General features: G+C 47.1%; 1 protein-coding gene across 1 annotated transcript in view; it reads left to right on the top strand.

The window, feature by feature from the left end:
• The window catches only part of DEAF1 (DEAF1 transcription factor), a 420,279-nt gene that overhangs the window by 255,023 nt on the left and 141,135 nt on the right, over positions 1-24,121 (top strand). The window contains exon 8 of the mRNA XM_086957772.1: positions 7,507-7,635. Coding sequence (XP_086813898.1) covers positions 7,507-7,635 — 129 coding nt within the window. The remainder of the gene's footprint in view (positions 1-7,506; positions 7,636-24,121) is intronic.

Here is a 24,121-nt window from a genome sequence, read left to right on the forward strand (position 1 = left end):
CTCGTCAGGACCATAGACTCTCTAAATGTCAGATGGGATGTGCTTCCTAAATTCACCACCGTCCGCGGAGTGGGACCACTCAAAGATGTTGCCTTTTTCTTTTTTATTCGGTTTTTTGTTCTCGGACGCTGTTCATGGGGATCTGTTCGGTACTGTTCACAGTTCGCAGCGCGCCTTCCATTTGTGGCGTGATCTGTCCGAGTCCCGTCTCACGAGTCCGTGAGACGGGACTCGGCCAGAACAGTCAGAGTGCGCTGTGAAGGACAGAAGTGATTTTGTGTCTGTCTCCAGCTAGAAGGCCCTCTCGCAGCATTCTGCATCTTGCTAGACATCAGCCAACAGTGACATCACTATGTAAAGCTGTTGTTGGTTGACTAGTGCTTGAATAGAGGGTAGTGTTTGATCACTTACACAAGATACACCTAACAGATGCAGTAAATAAGCATATAAACAGTACTTCTGCTTAATCGGATAATCGGTGAATTTTAACATAGCTTGGTGAGTTACCACCTTCTGCTGAGATATATTGCAACTGCAATTCCTGATCTTCATCCTACACAGTTCTATAAAGTGAGTACAATGTATTTATTTACTTTGAGCAACAAACACTGCTTCAGCAAGACTTATTACAAAAAACCTGTACATAATTTACAATGTTGTGGTAAACATGATGAAAATGGTAAGTGTAATACAGTTGTGTGATGGTTGAGGGCCAAAATACAGACTTACAAGTAATTTAGGAAATGTACACATGAACATCAAGGCGGTTAGGGAAAAGAAACAGTTGAAAGCCTCAAGATGGGATATTGGTTACAGAAACTCCTTAGTTTCAGGAGGGGATTCTAGAGAGCAAGAGTGAAGGAGGGGAGAGAGGAGGGCGTGGCTGAGGTAGTAGTGTGGTAAAAGACTTGAGGTCCAGCTGAGTGAATTCAGGAAATATAGAGCTCTTCATGAGAGATGAAGTGGTTTGATGATTTGAGGACTGAATGAGCCTGAGGGTGCGCAGGAGGGAATTGTTTTTAGGGCTCGGCCTACGTCACCACGAAGTGGAGCGGAGCTTCGAGCTCTATTGTTATAAAAAAAAAAAAAAAAGGTTTCTTTAGGGCTCGGGCCAGAAACATTCCAAAGATTCCTTAGTGCGCGTGGTTGTTTTATGGCATCTGCATAGTGATTCGTCTTCGCTGTGCTGTCTTTGTAGTAGCCTTGACGCGATAGGCTATATGTGATTTGCGTCCGCCATTGTGGGCATTTTCTCTGCGGTTTCGTGCACGGCCGTCCATAAATATCAATTGGGAGCTGTCAGGGTGCCTTGTTAAGTGAATGCAGATGGCCGGGGCGCGTTCACCATTCAGCAGCGCTCCGCGCGCTGGCTCGCCATGCATTGCAGCCTCAGCCTCACCTCTGCTCTGCTGCCAGACACTCAGTGCTGCTTTTATTTATTGTGCAAGCCGCAAGCGCACGGAAGAGACTAGAGTCACTTTATCTCAACATTGGCAGTTGTTTTTAGTTCAGCTCGTCTGACCAGCCCTCATCTTACATCAGCACTTCCACTGCGGCAGCTCACGAAAACTGGTAAAGACTGACTCGACTCTTCCAGAACTAGTCCGAGTTATTCGGCCCTTCTTGCCTCACTGCACATCGCGTCATCTGCCTACGTGCTGTAAAGCCACAGCCTTGGATACAGCACTTCATAAAAACAAAGTACATTACATTAAAAACTCACAGTGATGCAATCTGCAAAGCATGAACTTTTAGCTCAGTTCATCACCGTGAAGCTGACATCTGTGAGGCTAGCTCAGTGGGTTAGGCGCTGGTAGCAGAGGTCTATCACTTAACTTTCCATTCTTCTTTTGAGTTTGAATTGGAAAACGGCAATACAATTTGTGTGTTTGCATGTGTCTGCTTTAAAAATTGTACTATTAATTACGTTTTGTCACCTGTAAAATCAATATAGAATATTAGTAAACTTTTTGGTTTTTCCAGGCTATGCCTCCAGGCTCATCAGCACAAGGCTGCATTCATACATCCTTTCCATTGCTTGTTACCTCATTAAGAATGCGGAAGTCGTCTGCTGTGAGTGTGTTTACGTCTGTCTTTGTTGCTCGTGGGACATGAGGCGTGCAGATTGGCGGTGAGTGCAGAGTAGCGGTGAGTGCAGAGTGGAGGTGAGTGCAGAGTGGAGGTGAGTGCAGAGTGGCGGTGAGTGCAGAGTGGAGGTGAGTGCAGAGTGGCGGTGAGTGCAGAGTGGCGGTGAGTGCAGAGTGGCGGTGACTGCAGAGTGGCGGTGACTGCAGAGTGGCGGTGAGTGCAGAGTGGCGGTGAGTGCAGAGTGGCGGTGAGTGCAGAGTGGCGGTGAGTGCAGAGTGTGGATGAGTGCAGAGTGTGGATGAGTGCAGAGTGTGGATGAGTGCAGAGTGTGGATGAGTGCAGAGTGTGGATGAGTGCAGAGTGTGGATGAGTGCAGAGTGTGGATGAGTGCAGAGTGTGGATGAGTGCAGAGTGGCGGTAAGTGCAGAGTGGCGGTGAGTGCAGAGTGGCGGTGAGTGCAGAGTGTGGATGAGTGCAGAGTGTGGATGAGTGCAGAGTGTGGATGAGTGCAGAGTGTGGATGAGTGCAGAGTGTGGATGAGTGCAGAGTGTGGATGAGTGCAGAGTGTGGATGAGTGCAGAGTGTGGATGAGTGCAGAGTGTGGATGAGTGCAGAGTGTGGATGAGTGCAGAGTGTGGATGAGTGCAGAGTGGCGGTGAGTTCAGAGTGGCGGTGAGTGCAGAGTGGCGGTGAGTGCAGAGTGGCGGTGAGTGCAGAGTGGGGATGAGTGCAGAGTGGGGATGAGTGCAGAGTGGGGATGAGTGCAGAGTGGGGATGAGTGCAGAGTGGGGATGAGTGCAGAGTGGGGGTGAGTGCAGAGTGGGGGTGAGTGCAGAGTGGGGGTGAGTGCAGAGTGGGGGTGAGTGCAGAGTGGGGATGAGTGCAGAGTGGGGATGAGTGCAGAGTGGGGATGAGTGCAGAGTGGGGATGAGTGCAGAGTGGAGGTGAGTGCAGAGTGGGGATGAGTGCAGAGTGGGGATGAGTGCAGAGTAGCGATGAGTGGCGGTGAGTGCAGAGTGGCGGCGAGTGCAGAGTGGCGGCGAGTGCAGGTGCAGAATAAACAGTGTGTGACTATGCAGGGTGACATTGGGAGTGTGCGGGTGAGCAGTGTGTGAATGTGTAGGGGCAGTGTGTGATTGTGCAGAAAACACCACACACACATACACCACACACACATAGCACACACACACACATAGCACACACACACACACACCATAGACCCATACACCACACACACACCACACACCACACACACATAAGGCACACGCACACACCCACCAGCCGTCAGTGCACCCTTCCACCAGGCACACACACCTCCAGCCGGCAGTGCACTTTTCCACCAAGCAATCGCAGTATGGTACACTTTACTTTTAAACATATTCATATAAAACACAGCATGCCACCATTGGTAAAATTACAATCCAACCCACATAATTCCACTACACACCACATGCACACACTCCATAACACATGGAGAAAAGGCATTGGCATTTACAATGCCATCAGCTCAAACTCAAATAAATCCGAGCCCGATTGCATTTCTAATGCTTGTTTTGAGTATGAGGATGACCTCTGCCGGGGGTGTTGGTGTGCGGATGCATTATTTTATGGGACTGGAGGGCGTCAAATAAGTGCAGTATGAGGAGGAAGTTGCTGTAGATAAGAGTGCGTCAAGGATGATTGCAATAATAGGTAACTTAGAAGAAAACTAAGAGCCAGCCAGGAGCTGAGAGGGGCAATGGGGGAGTGAAGTGTGAGAAGTTTGTCGATTGGGCGAAAAACGTTGTTAGGGTTATAGCATAAAGAGATTTTCAGATCTTGAAAGAAGTAAGATAATGCAATTTTCTGAGCAGTATTGCACTCATCAGGGCCGGACTGGGAACTGAAAGCAGCCCTGGCAAATTTTGCCAGACCAGCCCCTGTCCGGTGCGTAGCGAGCCAGCCCCCGTCCAGCGCAGCGAGCCAGCCCGACGCCCACTAGGGGGGTTCTCCCCACACGGAATTTTTCAAAAACGACAGACCAAAATGGTGAATTTTACGGCACATTTTTCATTACATATTCAAATTGTATCAACTTTCAAAGCACAGTAAACAGTAGATGATGACCTTAAAGAACATCAGGTTACCCACCCAGTCATATGTATCCATAGGCATTCTTTTTAAAGCCTTAAGCTATGAGGTGACAGTTGTGTCAGAAGGTGGCTTTGAGGGTCACAAGGTACAGGAGGGGGATAAGCTGTCGCTGCTAGTTCGTTCTGGGTCTTCTCAGCACAGTTTGTTCAGTTCATACGGAGGGAGGATGAGGCGCTTGATTCTGTTTAAGTTAAGTCCACCCATGAGAGCCCCATCCTGTTTTGGGGGGCTGTGAGGCTCATTAGCAGGCAGTATGGTCTCTCACATCCTGTTTGGTACAGTTGGGTCCCACAGTGCCCTTCATTTGTGGTGCTGTGACATTGGAAGGCCCAAAATGGCCATGGCTGCTGTGATATGCATGGACTACAGACATTGGGTTGAGTACTGGAGAGTGTCTGTAGTTCGGTCATGAAGATAAAACACAGCTAATAAACATAACCTGAGGAATAAACCAGTTGGGCGGCTAGATCACTATTGCCTCAGATGGTAGACACAGGGCATGGAGGCAGCAGAGATCTGGGAGTTTAGAAAGATCTGCTTACACAAGGATTCATTTACTTATCACCACCATAGTCAGAACTGTCCAAAGACCCATGGATGGGGCCAGGGTTGTCCTGTCTGGGTCAAGTGCATCTCAGATATGATATGGTTTTCTGAAAGAAGAGTTTCTGGGACAGCCAGCGGACTGTGTGAGAATTTAACCAATGCTGGTGGAAAAAGTCTCTTGCTCCAATTTACAGACTAAAGATGAATAGATTGATATCAACATGGGAGTGTACAAGATCCACACGTGGGCAAAACTGACCTCTCCTTTGCTAACCTGTCTAAAAAGATGCCTAGTGTCATGGCTGGTGATGGTGTGCAGACTCTTGCCTAGCCAGCAGCAGAGGTAAATCTTCCTGTTGCTGTAGTGAGTGTCTCCAAGTTCAAATTGTAACAACTGAACATTGATTGGACGAATTCCAACGTACCCTGTCTCTTAGCCCAGGATGGGGTGTCAAGTCTGAAACAGACCTCGGTTTACAATATTGATTACATGGCCCTTCTCAAGGAAATCCCTCTCCTAACAGATGCCATTTCGCAGTTAAGATAACAGTGAAAAAGAGAGAGGGGAGTAACTTTCCCAAGCTCACACAGTTTGTAAAGGACAGATAGGGATTTTAACTTCTGCTGCTGTCTCTGGGTTTATTCCCTTAATCGACACACTTCACCTCCCATTTTTAAAAATCAGTTTAAGACTGAGCACAAAATTGCGTGATTCCTGTCTCTCACTGAATCGGTAACATTTTTTGCTACTCTGTTGTTTGTATATCTATATGGCACAGACATGCATAAGTACATTTCCAGGTAAATCATATAAAACTTTGTTACTGGAGTGCTTCTGATTACAGTAGGTAAAGGCAGCGTGGCGCTTTGATGATATTCAGAGAACACTCAGTTTCTGTTTTACCCTTTTTAAATTAAACCGATGGATGTTGTTTCTTTTTACAATATCACCCTGATTACAATCAACACATTCTCCTGACCTTATATGGGCCGGCAGCTGGCATCTCGACCCCTTCACCTGTCACCGTCACCTGTCACCGTCACCTGTCACACGGTTCAGGCCCGGCCCCTGTGCTGCTGCGGGCGGGGGACCTCTGCCACCACCATATGTCCCCAAAGCCGCCACTATGAGGCCTGACGCTGCTGTTCCAACTTTTAATAAAAATGCCCAAGTATTGTATTTTCGTTCTGTGGTGGTAATTACCCTGCAGCTCTGCTATATATCTCTTATTTGAAGTCCCGTGCTGGAAGTGACAGATTTTGACAAATAGTGTAGCCGAATCTGTTTTAAACAACAACAAAAAACACACCTTGCTTGGCGGACCTTATCCCCACTGGCAGCGTAAAGCAATTCGCCAACAAAAAGAAGTTGCCTCCTCACTACAACAATGGAACTTCTTGAGGGGGGGGGGGGGGGGGGGTTTGGGTGGAGTATATTTATAATCCTTCCTTTATGCATTGGCTTTGATTTTTCATCTGGACGCAGCAGAAAAATGCTACCTGCTTGCTTCTTTACTTTCTCGGGGGGCTGGGCGGGCAGAAATTAAAACTGCGTCATGATCATCGTCACTCACCTCACTCAGGCGGCGCCGGCGGCCCTGCTGTCCAGTGTCTGCTGTGCCACTGCTGCTGGGGTCGGACGGTCAGTGTCAGTCACGGTCGGACGGTGGGCGACACAGGGGGGTCGGGCTAGGCCTAGGCGGCGCCGGGCTAGTAGCCAGGCAGTCCACTAGAATAAAATTCATTTATGGGCCTGGCGGGACGTGCGCACCGACTGGCTGCAGGCTGCTCGCTCCTCTCGTCAGTCACGCGCACTAAATTGCCAATGCGCATGCGGGAGGAGGAGAAATGACACCAGCCGCACCCTAGTGAGGCGCGCAGACGCGGCAAAGGAGGGAGGGGGCAGGCATAATTCTGCGCGCTGCGCACAGGCACCTACCCCCTCCTCCTCTATTCTCTATTTGTTTATGTTACTAGGCGGCTAACAGTAAAACGGTTACGGACGGGGTCCGTTCGTGCAGGCCTGCTGCCTGCATGCAAATTATAAGCGAGTGCGTGACGGGCTGCCGGCCGGCCCTGCCCTGATTTCAACAAAGCCTGTGTGAGACTGAGTGACCACACGCTGTGCCGCCGCGGGGGCAAAACCGGCCCCCAGACACAAAACCGGCCCCCTTTTCGGAAAAACCGGCCCCCAAAACCCTCCAGCCGACCAGGGGATTGCCCGGTGCCCGGAAGCGCCAGTCCGGGCCTGGAACTCATACCGTGCTTATTTCTAGTTTTCTAGCTGCCCATTGTATTTCCGTTTATGTCATTTGCGAGGAGTGCCCACATTTTTGTTTTCATAGCAACAGCGTTTGGAAGGATTCAGGGTTACGGAAAGGAGGTGATTGAATGAGGACGAACGAAGCAGAAGCTCCAGGTGATTAAATATAGTTGGTCCAGATATCCAGGCAGGATTATTGGATTGGAATTGTAATAAGAAACTGATATGTATAGTGCATTGAAGCGGCAAGACTGAATCAATTGTTATTACTTAAATATTTATTATTATTATTACGAAAAAGGATGTTTGAATTGTACCTCCTTCCCATCCTCATTTGCACAATACACAAATAAGATGGATCTATAGGTTTTAAGTGTACATAAGTGCAAGTGTTGTGAGGTTTGGACCAGATTCATGAATAATGCACTGGATGTACTGGACTTCGTCTAATTGTGGACAAATGCCTCTCTTTTCAGTCACGGTGACCCCATCGGGAGAGATTACTGCCACAGAAGCCCTGACGTTTGACCATGCTACCACTCCCGACGCAGCAGCCATCATGTCAGACAGCAGCGCTCAGGGAGATGTCTTCAGCGGAGCCACCGGTATGTTTACAGCAAAAAGTATAGCTATACAATGCTTCCTCTTCTGACTTGGCGTCAGCAGGCCAAAGGAAACCAAGCTAGAAAGGAGATTACACGTTTGCCATTTGTCTGTGACACAGTGTGTTCATTTGTATTAATTACAGCTTTTAACAGCTTTTGTCCAAAATGCACGTCCCTGTGTATGCCCTTCCACCTCTGTTGCAGTTTGGTTCAATATCTGTAACATTGTTTTTGCAGCTTTTGTTGTAGAGCACATGCGGTGCAGTCTCCTGCTGCCTAATTTTGGGATTGGGTTTTTCTTCGCAGTCAATGTTTAGCTTCTGAGTGTGCATAGAACGACTCGTGATGATTCTCCCCAAAATTCACTGGTCCTCAGGACACAGACGCCACCGATGATTTTGTTTTTTCCCCCCATAAATGTAGGAGCTGAGGTTTTGTGCTCCTTGAGCAGAGCTGCATCATAAACCGGAAGTTACAAATAGAGTTAACCCCCTTTATGAAGAGTTGGAGCACTGACTTGGAAAGAAGGGGTGTTTTCAACGCCACAATAGATATCCTCCTCGTAGGAGAAGGATTCCAGGCGGCTCAGAGACGAGGTGGTTTATGCAAAACACTACTACTCGTTTTTGCCCTTCCTGCAATATGAAGTTCGCAAATTTGAATCCCTTTTGGGTATGTAATTTGTGCCTTCCTCCTTTGCTCACTGTATGAACAATTTAAGACATAAAATATTCTGCGCCACTTTGGAAAGGAGAGGTTCAAGCAGGATAGTCCAAAGGCATATAAGGATTTCAAATGTGATGCCGAAATGCCAAACCCTAGTTGAATCAAGATCTGTCACTGACATAATTGGGAAGATATAGCTGGTTAGGTCCGCAAGATTCTGTCTAAATGAAGGTGCTTCCCTACTCTGGCCATGCACACAACATGTAAGAGAGCTACAGCCAGGTTCCAAAGGGTGGCCCAACACCTGACAAGGAAAGTAAAAGAACTGATGCAACTAGGAAAAAGGTTGCTTTGGTACTTGCCTTGACCTGGTTGATTGCTGACTTGCTAGAATCATGTAGTCATTATGGCAGATTTCGATGGAAGGAAATGGAAGCGCAATTACATCATTAACCAGAGGCCCAAAACAATAGGGCACAGGAAATAGTTGCAGAATCTAAACCTATTTCTAATGTTAACATTCATTATGTACGCCATTCTGCAGGCACTGCATGCAGACGCGTAAACACGAGCATTCTCCTGTGACAATGTACTTAGCTAGATGGGATGGAGTTCAGACCAGAATTGCCACAGTGATTCCTAAATATGCTAATTGATGATATGCAATTGTTTGGCCCATTTTCTTGAAAGGCGCTTTAAAACAATTCCTGTAATCTAAAAAGGCATATGAGTATATTCTATCTCCTTCTTGGTTCCCAAGAAAGACAGGTTGTTGAGATCCATGTTTGACGTACATGTTCTGAACACATATTTCAAGGGAATTCGCTTTATTATGACAACTATGGAGTGGAGTGGTGTGGCTCACTGGTTAGAGGCGGCAGACCCAGGAGCAGAGGACGGCCCGGGACCAGGGTTCAATTCCTGACGCGGCAGGGTCGTGGACCGGGGTCAGCGGACTCGATAATTCTCACCTCGGTGCCTACTCTAACCAGGGATCACACTCGGCAACTCTGGGCATTAGCTTGCCTCATCTCCCCAACGGCCCCCCACATACGCCGGGGATGCCTGGTTTCACCTTGGAGATACCCAGTAGGGATCATCTCACAGGGAAAGCCAGGACTTGTTCCCCAGCGGTCTACTGCGCAGAGATACTCCTTCGGGAGTCGATTCTAGCGCGTTATAAACCCACAATTAATTAATTAATTCAGGAGCTCACCCCGCTTCTACAGTAAGGGAGTTTTATAGCAATATTTGATCCAAATTATTTTCACATCTCTGTTCACTCAAATCATTGCCAGTGCCTCAGATTTCTTGTAGGTGGAAAACATTAACGATTTTAAGTGCCACTGTTAGAAACTGGGCTTCTGGTTGGCAGAGGTATGCTCCCTGGCCCAGCAGGAACCACAATCCTAGTCAGGGTAAGTTAGATACACACCGTAAATTAACCTGTACTCACCCTCTGGTAGCTTGGCACAAAGCAGGCAAGCTTATCTTAAAAGGCAATACGTAAAGTATTTGTGTAACACTTCAAAAATTAAAACAGTGAAAATACCACAAATAAGACCCCACACCATTTTAAAAAATAGATTGATTTCTTCAATACAACAAGACTAAAATGACAAAAATCCAATAAGTAGAAATAGAGATATGATTTTTTAAAGATTAAATGTAAAAGTAGCACTTAAAAGCAATAAGCCCCTATGGGGCTGATCTGGTCGCGCTGGACCGGGGCAAAGTCTAGAATTCAGGTCAACAGCGATAGATCGCACGCCGGATACAGGAGCCATGCAAAGCCTGCCGAACAAAGTACCTTGATACTGGTCACAACTGCAGCAGAGCAGGGATCAGCCGAGTGATGTGTCTGTGTCGATCCCTGCAGTCAAGGTGATGCGTTGATTCTCTCCATGCAATGATGATTGTGCACCAGTTTCGAAGATGAAATGCCGAAGCCGAGATAAATTGGTTCCGTAGCCGAAGCGCCTGGTTTCTCCATGCAGACGAAATAATTTGTTGATCTTCTGACACTGCAGTGGCAGTTCCGATGCGTCGGTTCTTAAGGCGAAGCGCTGGTTCTGAGTGCAATGCGCTGTTCTGGTTCTGCAAAAGGGGTGATGTGTCAATTCTGCTTCATACAGAAGAGTATGTGTTGGTTCCACTGAAGCAAGCACCTGGATCTGCTGCCAAAGGACCAGGCACAGGAGCAGGAGGTGAGACTTTGAAATCCCAAAGTCTCAAAACAGAAGGCAAGCGAGCATTCCCTTGGAGATCACTCTGGGTTCAAGCAAGAGCCTAGTTCTTCTCCAGTATTAGGGGTGTCTTTCATAGATTCACATGCTTGAATATTCCCCGTCGTCGAAGTGGGAGTCCACGGTAAATAAAATAGCAATAATGCTAAATATACATATAGAAATATATATATACATAATACCAAAAAAGAAAGGAAATACACTGAAATCCTCTAAAAACGAATCCTACATAGGAATGCAAGGCAAAGAGAAAAAACCATTTGTAACACCTTAGTGTCATTATGTTAGTCCAAACTGCAGCCAATCAGGCGCCAGCACCCTCTAGAACCTTCTCCTCAGAAGCTCAAGCCCTCAGATGTTCTACCGCACGTCGTGTGAAGGGAGTCTCCCTGAGCTCTGCTCAGTTTTTTCAGCTCTATCTTCTAGTTTCCAGATATATCTACAATGTCAAGTAAGAAGTCTTTATTCAGACCCTGCTCTTCTTGTGGGAAGCTACGCCTTTTTGAGAAGGACCCCCACCAGAAGTGTTTTTATTGTTTATACCCGGATCATGAGGCTGGCAGCTGCAAGTTTTGTAGAACCTTTTCTACCAAAACTCTTAAGGACAAGGAAGGCCGTCTTCTTCTTTGGCTGCAGCGTCTTAAGGACAAGGACTCTTTAGTTTCCGACGCAGAGAGTTTACAGTCTGGTTTCTCCTCAGCAGTCTCAAAGCGGGGTAGTGTTCAGGAGGTTCCTTCTCCTTTCCTCAAGAAGCCAAAATTAGCCTGGTCTGTGGCTCCTGTGGTGTCTGCTGCCACTCCTACCACCTCTACGCCCACGAGACCTGGCTCTCGGGCGTCTTTGGCTACCTCTCGAGGTGTTTTCACACCTCTTACAGTCCCGCCGTCGACGAGAGCGTCTACGAGCGCTCCGACGACGAGAACGGCTTTTCCTGCATCTTCGATGACGACGCTGACTACCACTTCGGCTTTCTCATCATCGACGATGATTTCGTCGACGGCCTCCACGTCGACGAGGGTTTCGTTGCCGTCTACGCCTGTCCCGTCGACGATTCTCATCTCGTCGACGAAGAAGAGAGAATCCTCGTCGACGAAAGACCTGAAGACGTCGTCGTCGACGACGCCGTCGACGGAAGCCTCATCGACGAAGACACCGTCGACCAAGATCTCGTTGACGAAGAAGATCTCGTCAACAAAGACAGGCCCGTCGACGAGGGCTCCGTCTACGGAGCCAGTACCAGCATCGACGGTGAACCCGTCGACGACGACCACTCCGTCGACGCAGATTTCTTCAAAATTACCGCTGGCAACAGCTAAATCAGCCTCGTCGTCGGTAACGGCTCTGCCGACGACGGCACCGATTTCATTTGCATCTGTACCGTTAGTGCCATTGAAGACCTCTAAATCTTCACATTCTCGCACTACAGTACCCTGCCAACAGATCTCAGAACTAGAGCCTCAACCACCTTCTCCGATATTCGCAACTACATCAGACTCGGAGCATGAAGAGGACACGTTTGGGGCAGCACATAGTCCCTCTGATTTAATAATTAAATGTCAGGACACAGACTCTGATGATGGCGGTGACCCAGAATTTCAACAAGAGGAGCAGTTCATTCAAGCTCCTGTGACCACCATTCCTTTGACTTTAATATCTAATCTCCAGCATATGCTGGACGATTACAACCGCCGTTTCCCGGCTAGTCCGCAGACTACACCTACACAATCTCCCGCTCCTGTGGTGCTACCTCCACCTTCATTGCCGCCTGTCGTACCAACTACAATGTCGTCTCGGATTTAGATCTATTAGCATCCATACCACTGTATACCCGCAGGATGCGGATGATGAAGCGAACGCAGAACGGGAGGATGGTGAAGTTCCAGACGACACGGATGATGAGGCAGGCGACCAGGATATGGCCGAATGGGATGATTATAGGGAGCAAATGCCTTCTCCTCAACCTGGTACTTCAAGTGAATCACCACCAGTAGATATCGCCAGTTTCCATCTTCTAATGGATAAAGCGGCTGAGCGTTTTAAACTTCCACGATCACAACGCGAGGATGATTGCTTTCTTTATGACTTTAAAGATAAACCATATAAGCAGGTACACACAATTCCTATTATTGATTTCGTGTGGAAAGAGGGCATTAAACTGATGAAAGCTCCAAACTCCTTACCTGCTCAGATTCCACGCCTTGAGAAGAAGTACAAGGCCCCCACTGGTTCTCCAGCTTGCCTGATTTCTCATCCCAAGCCGGATTCTGTCGTGACTCAGGCTGCACAGCGTAGAGCTCGGAATCCAGCGTCCCAAATCACAGCCCCTCCGGATAGAGAGGGTCGACGCCTGGATGCTATTGGCCGCAAGTTCTCAACAATGGCTTCAACATCTGTCCGGGCAGCCAATGCCTTAGCCATCTTGGGACGTTATGACCGGCAGATGTGGTCAGACATTGCAGATTTCATGGCACTCATACCTGATGCATCCAAGGCTGATGCACAACAGATTCTCCGCGATGGTTAAGGGCAGCGGAAGAAATCATCGACTGTGCAGTCGATATTGCTAATACAGGTTTCTGCCTCCTGGCAAGTGCGGCTGCACTCCGAAGACAAGGTTGGCTGAAGTCCACCTCCTTCCGGCAGGAAGTCCAAGCCAAAATATTGGATATGCCTTATGATGGGGAATCACTATTCGGATCCCATATCGATGATGCCTTTGAGTCCATCAAGAAGTACACCGATACGGCAAAGTCTTTGGGCACGCTACAATTTCGGAAACAGTCCTTTCGAGGTGCGCGCGGACGTGGCACTTCTTCGAACTTTCGAGGTGGGCAACAATACCGCTCCTACACTCAGAGCGGCCAACTATACACGTCCAATCAGCAGTCTCGTTAGCAACCCTCCAGACCTTACAGAGGAAAGTCGTCCTATTGTGGCACCACTCAGAAACGCCAATGACTTTTGCCATTCTCAAAGTGTTGGAGGGCGAATCTCTCTGTTTTATTCCCAGTGGTCCTCGATCACCTCGGACCACTGGGTATTGGATATTGTCAAACGGGGTCACACCCTGGAGTTTACAGAGATTCCTCCTTGCACTCCACCTCGTGGCCCACCTCCTCCACATCTCGAGGAGCTCTTCCATCAGGTCCGTCTTCTTGTGTTAAAGGGTGCAGTCGAAGTGGTCCCAATACATCAAAGAGGGAGGGGTTTTTACTCTCGATTCTTCCTCATACTCAAGAAGAACGGAGATTGGCGACCCATTCTGGATTTGAGGGCTCTCAACCAGTTCCTGAAGTCTCAATCATTCCGTATGCTGACACTACTGGAAGTCCTGCGTCTTCTATCCAGCGAGGATTTTATGACCACCATAGATCTTCAAGACGCATACTTTCATGTTCCGATAATCCAACAACATCGCCAGTACCTGCGTTTCAAAGTGGGGCCAATGCACTTTCAGTTCAAAGTTCTACCCTTCGGACTGCGTTCAGCTCCTCGTGTGTTCACGAAGGTACTGGCCCCGGTGGTGGCTCACTTGCGTCTACAAGGAGTTCAGATCTTTCCCTATTTAGACGATTGCCTTCTCAAGTCTCAATGCCACCATCAGCTGGATCGGGACACGCACCTTTGCCAGCAGGTGTTTCAGTCTCTGGGGTTGACCATCAACAACGAAAAGTCACAGTTTGCACCTATGCAGATCAGATCATTCCTGGGAGCAATCCTAGACACGCAGCTCTCAAAAGCGTTTGTCTCGGACGAACGATGTCTAAAGATCCTTCGTCTGGTCTCCCTCATTCGACGAAAACAGTCCGTTTCTGTTCGGACGTTAAAATTATTCTTGGGAATGGCTTCATCTTGTATCGCACTGATCCCAAATTGCAGGTTGCGCGCCCGTCCCATTCAGGAAGAACTGGACTTACAGTGGCGTCAGGTCTCCGGGTCCTTCAACGACCTTGTTGCCGTCACAGCTCGCATGAAAAAGAGCTTAGTTTGGTGGGCGCAGCCCGCAAATCTGGGAATGGGTGTGTCCTTCCTCGATCATGCTCCAGACCTTACTTTGACAACGGATGCCTCCTTAGAGGGGTGGGGCGCTCATCTCCAGGGCCTCTCCATCAAGGGCAAGTGGTCGCCGACGCAGCGCACGTGGCATATCAACAGGCTATAATTGATGGCGATTTTTCTGGCGCTCAAGTCCTTCCTCCCAGTTGTTCACGGGGAGTCAGTGCTAATCCAAACAGACAATAACACCAGTATGCACTACGTGAACAAGCAGGGAGGGACCAGGTCTCCACTTCTGTCCCGCTTGGCCCAGTCAATCTGGGATTGGGCTCTTCGCCATCACATCACCTTGACGGCTGTCCACCTTCCGGGCGTCTCCAACCTCCTGGCCGACTCTCTAAGCAGGTCCACTTCCTCAACACACGAATGGGAACTGCACCAACCGACTCTGGATCGTGTGTTCCGCAAATGGGGTCACCCAGATCTCGATCTCTTTGCGACACCGGAGAATCGGAAATGCCCGTCTTATGCAAGTTGGCATCCCCACCCAAAGTCCTGCGGGAATGCCCTTTTGATCAACTGGTGCGATCTATTCGCTTACGCTTTTCCGCTGCTCCCATTGATACCGCGGGTACTGTGGAAGATGCGGAGGCAGCCCTGCCACATCCTGCTGATTGCACCTCGTTGGCCCAGGCAGGTATGGTTTTCGGAACTACTCCTATTGTCCCTGTGCGAGCCCATTCCTCTACGTCCTCGTCCGGACCTTCTAACTATGGGCAGGGGCTTAGTGTGTCATCCAGATCCCTCAACGCTACAATTGTGGGCATGGAACCTGAGCACCTTGAGTTGGCTGGTTTGAACATATCCCAGGAGTGCAGAGACATCCTAGCTCATGCCAGAGCTCCGTCTACCATCAAGACTTACAAACTTAAATGGAAGCGATTCTGTCATTGGTGCACTACGGCCAATATCCATCCCATCCATTCCATTCCTGAGCAGCTCCTTCCATTCTTTTTGAGCCTCGCTCAGTCAGGACTCTCTCATGCTACACTGAGAGTTTTCTTAGCTGCAATATCTCGTTTCCGACATGATGGCTCTTCATCCCTCTGTTCATCACGAATTATACGTCAATTCTTCGAAGGGCTTTTCCGCAAGTTCCCACCTGTGCGTCGCCCTCCTCCAGCTTGGCACCTCAATGTTGTACTATCTCAACTTATGAAATCACCATTTGAGCCTATCCACAGGGCGGATATCAAGTTCATCACTTGGAAAGTTGCACTTCTGCTGGCTTTGACCTCCTCTCGTCGCGTGAGCGACCTTCACGCTTTTACTGTCAAGCCGCCTTATCTACAGTTCAAACCTGACGGGGTGGCACTTCGTACCAACCCCTCTTTCCTGCCTAAAGTACCTACGGATTTTCATTTGAATGAGCCTGTATTCCTCAAAACTTTCTTTCCGGATCCAAAATCTCCGGCAGAGCAGCGCTTACATTCTTTGGACATCAAACGATGTCTTAAATTTTACATTGCCAGAACTGCCCCCTTCCGCAAGTCCGACCAACTATTCATTGCCTACGGACGACTGCGCAAGGGACATCTAGTTTCTAAACCGACTATTGCCCGGTGGCTTTCCTCAGCCATTGCTTTCTGCCACCAACAAGCGGGCAAACCATTGCAGTCTTCAGTGAGGGCTCATTCTAAGAGGGCGATGTCTTTATCCACCGCCTTGTTTGCTGGTGTGCCACTTCATCAGATCTGCCGTGCAGCGACATGGTCCAGCAGGCACACCTTCACCAAACATTACTGTTTGGAGGCCATCAATGAAGCGGATACCGCAGTGGGACAGGCAGTGCTTCGCCATCTTTTTCAGTAAGGTGAGCCTCTGTTTCCCTCCTCCTTAGTGTTTCCTGTGATTGCTATGATGTGTTATGACTGTATTATTATTCTAGTACTGTCTTGATTTCTTGTTCATATGCCTAGCAATCTCAGTTCTAGGAGGTTACTGCTTTCTATTCTATTCAAGCATGTGAATCTATGAAAGACACCCCTAATACTGGAGAAGAACAATTGTTACTTACCTGTAAACAGGTCGTTCTCCAGTATTGGTGTCTTTCATAGATTCACATGCGACCCACCCTCCTCCCCTTAGAGGCTTTCTTCTCCTCATACACTCTTGTTTACTTGGTGCTACGAAAATCTGAGGGCTTGAGCTTCTGAGGAGAAGGTTCTAGAGGGTGCTGGCGCCTGATTGGCTGCAGTTTGGACTAACATAATGACACTAAGGTGTTACAAATGTTTTTTTCTGTTTGCCTTGCATTCCTATGTAGGATTCGTTTTTAGAGGATTTCAGTGTATTTCCTTTCTTTTCTGGTATTATGTGTATATATATATTTCTATATGTATATTTAGCATTATTGCTATTTTATTTGCCGTGGGACTCCCACTTCGACGACGGGGAATATTCAAGTATGTGAATCTATGAAAGACACCAATACTGGAAAACCACCTGTTTACAGGTAAGTAACAATTGTTCTTCTTCAGCAGAGGCAGAGTTTAGCAGAGAGCAGGGCAGCACAACAGAAGCCCAGTTCTTCCAAAGCAGCCATCCAGTAAAGTATCAGTTCTTGGTGCAGTCCTCCTTCCTTGCAGATTTTCTTTACAGGTCCAGAAGTGTCTGATTTGGTGGGGTCGGGGGCCCAGTACTTATATCCAGTTGTGCCTTTAAAGTGCACAGAGGTGCCCCTTTCCAGCCCTGGCTCCAGACTCACTACAAGGGGGTAAACAACCCTTTGTGCGGGGACAGGACACTGACCATTTGGCTGTACGTGTCAGCTCCTCCCTCTTATCGTGCCCAGGATGAGCCATCAGGATGCAGATGGGCACTCACACCTACCTTCCTTTGTGTGTGGCGGTCTAGAGTGAATGCCTAAAGGCCAGCTGTCACCCACCCTAGACATGTATTTAAGACAGACTGCAGGCACACAGAGCTGTACGAGGAAAAAATGCCATCGTTCTAAAAGTGGCATTTCTAAAATAGTAATGTTAAATCCAACTTTGCCAGCAAAGAGGATTTATCATTACCATTACAATGATATTAACACTACAGAGCTTCTCCTTCTCAATCAAGAATTACAGCTTAAAACTGTAATAAGGAATTCCCAATGTTAACCTATGAGAGGGGTAGGTCTCACAGTAGTGAAAAACGAGTTTAAGTGTTTTTCACTAACAGGACTTGCAAAACATAAAAGTGCATGTTCTACATGTCTACAGCACACTGCCCTATGGGCTACATAGGGCATATCTTAGGGTGACTTTTATGCAATAAAATGTCAGTTTCACACTTGGAAAGGATTTTAAATGACAAATTGACATGGCTGCAAAACCTGCACACACAGGCTCTACAGTGGCAGGCTTGAGACATGAGGTTACTTGTGTGGATGGCACAATCAGTGCTGCAGACACAGTAGCATTTAATTTGCAGACCCTGGGCACAGGTAGTGCACTCTACTAAGGACTAACTGATAAATTAAATAGACCAATTGGGTATGAGCCCATTTTTCCATGTTTAAAGGAGAGAGCACAAGCACCTTAGCATTGGTTAGCGGTGGTAAAGTGCTCAGAGTCCTTAAGCCAACAAAAACTAGATCAAAAAAAGAGGAGGAGTAAGGGAACAAATATGGGGTGACCCTTTCGAGAGGGCCATTATCCAACAGCCACTTTTTAGGATAACGACAGTATGACAATGGTTTTTGCCTAATGCCTAGTAATTGTAACTGCTCATCTGTGTCATCAAAAGTTCATGTATACCTTTACCTAGAAGAGTAGTTGGTAATGTGATAGTCAGATCTCCAGATGATACCGACTTTTTTGGACTCAATTCTTAATTTCATTGCAGTGAACGCCTATCCCACAAAAGAGAGAGTGAAGGCATATCAGAAAGTGATTCATATTCACCCTAAGCCTCAGACTCTGACTGACAGGAATTTAATGAAACTTTTCATAATGCTGTCATCGTGCATTGCTTTGTACCCAATGTACAACTCCAGCTGTATCCTTTATTGGGGTATTAGTGAGCCCCTAGACTCAAGCTATTGGCGGAAAGTAGTGTTATTTTTGCACAAGGTAACTCATACATAGTTATGGTGGAACAGGAAAAATCTCTTTGTGTGGGCACAGTTTGGAGAGACTCATCTGCAGCGAAAACTCATGATGTTTGCCACTATGACAGACTGGGGGGACATTTGTCAGGCCTGGTGGTTTGGGAGAGGTGGATTCCCACGTACTCAAATGCCACATCAATTTGTTAGAAATTACAGAAGTATTTCTAGCCCTCAAAACATTTTTGGGACAGCTCCTGGTAGAAACCATACTGGTTTGAGCAGACAGCCTGACTACACTTTAATGTACTGTAGTAGGGTGGTACACACTACATTTAGATATCCAAAATAGCTTAGAAGATTTGTCATTATTCTTAGTGCTGTCAACTTCACCTGTTAGCAGACCATTTACTAGTCAGGAAACCGAGGGGAACACATATGTGGGCCAATCTTTGACTGTGATACGTTCATGCATGAGGGAGACTGGATGGTATAAGCATGTTTTGTAAACAAATGCTAACAATCAGACAAACTTCATGTTCAGCGTGTTCTTCTGCCCAGGATAAGCAGGTCAGGACAACATTGGGATGTGCAAATATTGAAAATATGTGGTGTGGTATGTTTCTAACAGCTTATGCTGGATACCTACGGCCAGATGACTGATACCCTAAGCTGTCATTTCACATGCTTTCCAAATTTCCTAAATACGCTACCCTCAGTTTGTCTGTGAGCACCCCCCTGTCTGGTACTCCCATGCTCTGAGAACATGGGGAACATAGATGTAGGCCAAGCCCTGGAAGGAATATGTTCTCGCTGTCAGGGAGACTGTAAATCCTAACACTTTGACAAACTCGGCAGTTCCGGCCATCAAATACTTGCATTGGTTACCTGTCAGGCAGCGAGTAAAGTTTAAGGCTCTCTGCCTTGCCCACAAAGCCTTGCATGGAGTTGGCCCGGATTTCCTTAAGCACTCCTTGAAGTGGTATGTTCTGGATAGATGACTACGCTCTTCTGGATCTGAAAAACATGTAATAAACAGATTCAGGAAAAGACACCGGGGAGGACGGAGTTTTTTCATATCCACAGTCAAGGAATGGAATGCACTCCCCCATTTCATTAGAATTATCCCAGATCTTCTTCAGTTTAGGAAGAACCTTACAACATGGCTGTTCCCATAGTTTCCATCACTCCCTGAGCTCTCCCTGTGCATCATAGCACCTTGACACATCCGGGTAAATGTTTGCCCTGAATAAATCTTTTTAACAAAGCATACCATAACTAAAGGTTTAGCTTGATGTCCCAGCCAGCCAGCCAGTCAGGGCAAAGGCGGTCTGACGTACAACACCAGGTTCCTTAGGTTGTACAGAACGTCATCATGGCCTTATTGTTGTAATCTAGAGCTTCACCAAGTTTAAACTTGGAGTATTCCTTTTTGTCTATATTCCATCTTCTATGATTATTGTGTGATCGTAAAGTATCTTGTTCCATAATCAAATTCATCCATTCAAAATGGGTTTTGGCTGGATACAGAAATAAGCCACCCATTTTAATTTTTAAAGTGGTGGAATTATCTGATTATAGCACGAGATACTTTGATTGCACAGCTGATGGAATATAGACAAAAAGAATTAGGGCAAGTTTGCCGAATTGTCAACTCTGTTAAATTCACTATGTTAAGGAACTGATTAAGTTCTAAGGAAAGCCGTTACGGGAATGAAAGAAATGTTGCCAAAAAGTATTTTTAAGGTTTTTTTGTATGGACATTTACCAGTAGAATAAACTTTATAAATCAAAAGAAACACATGGAGAAAGAACCTTTGATCAGTTTTTCAAAAAATGGATTGTGAAGCTTGCTGATCCAAAGGGACATTTAGTATTTAACTTGGGATATGCTGTTTATTCACATTTGTTCTGGAAAAGATTATTCAAGCATTTGGATACTTAGCAATCCAATATCCATCACCACTTCACCATCCAAATATACCGCACTTTTGTTATACAGTATTCATTGAGAATTGAACAGTGTCCTGTGAGGTGTACAATTGATTATCCGATGTGTTATGATTTTAATGGGCCCCTCTTTCTTTATTCTCCTTGTAGAGGTTCTGTGGTGTCAATTGGGAAGTTGGCTGGCCTGCAGTGTACCACCACTGGATTGTATTCTTTAATAAATATCTCTGCTTTGACACTGTGGCTGCAGATTAATTCACTACAGTACCACTTAGAGAAAACAAAGGACATTAGAAATGCCAATCAGGTGTTTGTGAAATAGGGACATCGTAGGTTGATTGCTATCTAAAACAACAAATAGGGCCTGATTACAATAGCGGTTGGACTCTCGTCCGACAGCCATTATTTCGGGAAGGCGTCCGACTAACCTTATATCTGTGGTACCACTGGCTCGATTACAATGCGACCCCCGTGTAGGTGGTCCTAAAAATGCCTTTTACTATTGGGACATATTCTGCTGCAGCAGTACAAGCCACAGTGGTAAAAAGCATTTTGCAAGCATCCATGCACTGTGTGCCAGGCACCATGGGGTGTCTGGCATACGGTGCATGAATGTTTGGGGGGCACCACTTGTACTCCCCTGGGTCAATAACGGAGGCCCACAGGGGACGGGGGCCCTGCTAGAAGCCCACAAAGTCCTTTCCGGCTGCCTTTCCATGGCAGATGGACCACCATGAAAAGGCAGTCAGAAAAAGCCATTGCAATCCCAATGGTGGTGCCTCTGCAGTCACTGTCCCCATTGTAGGGATTCTGGTCGGACCGACACTTCAACAGGCTCTTAGAGCCTGTTGGAGGCATCGGACTGTCCCACCGCTGCTGTCGTCCGATGGATCACATCCTAATTCGGCAGTCAGACCGCTATGCTGGATGTTGTTAAGACTGTTATGACGGCCTATCGGTGGCGGTCCCACTTACATAATTGGGCCCAAAGTGTGGTATGGTTAATAAGTACATAAAGAGTGGCTGCGTATGCAGATTGTGGCAACTTATTTTCTTCGCATTGTTCGGTTTTGCCTGCACAGTGCTTGTGCTGTGCTTCGGAAATATTTTGTACTGGAAAAAACATTTTTAAAAGGGACTTAGAGCCCGCTCATTACTTACCTGTACTTACCATTAGCTAGCTCCAACAGGACTACCACGTCACGTTACTTACCATTGGCCGGCTCACATATCATTTTACTCACCACTGGCTGGCTGCCACGTGGCTCCCACGCCACTCTTGTTTCCTTGCTGGTCAGCGCCTTTTCCTCTCCTCCCTCGGCATGCAGTGGAGCCTGGACCAAGAACTGCTTCTGGTTGCCAGTATCCTTCCACTGCAGGCTCCTGCAGGTACTATTGTTTTCTCTCTTTGTGTCATTGCCAGTGATGCTTCTTGCGGGATACGTGACCAAAGCTCTTCACATAATCAGTTTGCCCAAAACAAGCCCTGCAGTCTGTGTCCCCAAGCTGTCGGAGTACGTGTACCAACTCCACAATATGCATATTTTTACAAGCCCATATGCCCAAGGGCCTTACCATAAGACTCAGAGTTTTACCAATCCTATGTTGATGAAATGAGGAGCATCTCTGTTGTAGATGCATTCACTAAGATTTAACTTCATTTTAATTTTTCCTCTTCCCCTCCGACCCAACACACATTGTCTGTTTTTCTTCTCCCACCACTCCTCCCGCCATGCTGCTTCTTGCCCCTCCTATTGTCCATATTACCCACCCTCATATGAAAACAGAGCTATGAGGTGGCCAGCATTGGTCATGTCATACCACTTTTTATTGTCCCGTTGCTTTTTTACTCCCACCCTTCCTCTCTTGTGTATATTTATTAAACGTGTGCACACAAAGTGATTTATTGCAGGATGTACTGAGGAAGAGTTTACAACAACAGCTCAAAGGGCTTCCTCCTTCCAGGCATTTAAGGGACAATATTCCCAAGTCTGGGCATGGTTGTGAGAGCACACAGTGCTTGAGCACTGTTTAAAAGTGCTTGGAAGTGCTGTAGAGAGGCTATCTTACCATTGTGTGTGCTCTGACTTTGTCAATGCGTTGGCGCCAGAAAGCAGTGGCGTAGCAAGGTAAGGTGGTACCCGGTGCGGAAAATTTCTTGTCAATCCCCAGCTTGACAAAATGGCAAAAATGTGTTTAAAACACATATTTTTGCTATTGTGTCACCCACCTCCATGATAACACCCAGGGCGGCCCGCACCCCCTTCCTATGCCACTGCCGGAAGATGCAATATATATCCCATTAGATGTGTGCAATGGGATCTAGAACTGTGTAATGTGGTCATGTTGTATTTTATATCTCGCTAATGCTTTTTGGACAGACTTGTGCTTTTTAAAAAACACACACAAAAAACTGTGTATAACCGTCTTGACTGTAACTGTCTTGTCTGTAATACTTGTCGGTTTCATTTTAGGTCAAGCCTAGCGGCAGCGCGCATGCACTGCTAGCTCTGCGAGGCATGCTGTATTTGAGTATGCTTTGTAAGCCTTGCCCACGCTCTGCCCGTACTTTTCATTGGCTGTTGTCATTGTCCTTGGTGAATGCTGGCTTCCGATTCATTATGAGGCTTGTTATTCCCTCCTTGTTACCGCCCTGTCTCCATTTGGTACCGCCCAAGAGGACTCGATCTTTTACTGTGTCCTAACTCTGGAGCTTTCATTACCAGTTCCGAGAACTATTTACTTGATTAAGGGACACAGCACGCACAGGGTGCCAGCTTCTGTAATGACGGCTGCTTCCTAACTAACCTAAATTGCATTTCGCTTTCTGTTTTTTAAAAATTTTTATTTCAAACTTTAATACGGAGTGTGGCGTCCGCTTCAGGGACACCGCGCTCAGTACATTATAATTTTCTTTTTATTTAATACTCGTTTTTTTTCTTTCTTACAAAGTGCTCACTCTAACAGCAGATGGGCTTACTGCACAGAGCTCAGCCCTTCCAAACCATCTGTTGGATGCTGGGAGAAGGGAAGCAGGATACCCGAAAACTGTAATGGCCAGAGTCCGGCATTGGAGCTGCGCTTTATGAATCTTATTACTCTCACGCACACCTGCATTCAACAACCTTGGGATGGCCCTCCTGGTTGCCGCTGTAAATTAACCCTTTAGCTTATTTTTGTTTTGTAACTTTCTTCACGAGCTAAACTGTGTTCTCAGGTAACTACTGTAAGCTGCCAGACCTTGTATTATTGTTCTGCAAGGCTCTGTGCCATCTTTTGTCCGCAGCTGCTACGGGGACTCCCACAGACCTATTTGGCCTCCTTTCTCTCCCGTGGAATTGCCTGCGACAATTAGTGGCACAGTGAGCGTGTATCGATCCTTAGAGCAATCGAAAATGCACCCTTGATTACATCATTTTGCTACGTATACAGCAATACTCTGTGAGAACTCCGTGGGCTCCAGTGCCACTGCACCTGCCGCATCGTTGGTGACAACCACAGAGTTTGAGATGGGCTGGGAAATCCGCCCAAA

The sequence above is a fragment of the Lissotriton vulgaris genome, chromosome 2_1, assembly GCF_964263255.1.
Source record: "Lissotriton vulgaris chromosome 2_1, aLisVul1.2, whole genome shotgun sequence".
NCBI classification, from domain to species: domain Eukaryota; kingdom Metazoa; phylum Chordata; class Amphibia; order Caudata; family Salamandridae; genus Lissotriton; species Lissotriton vulgaris.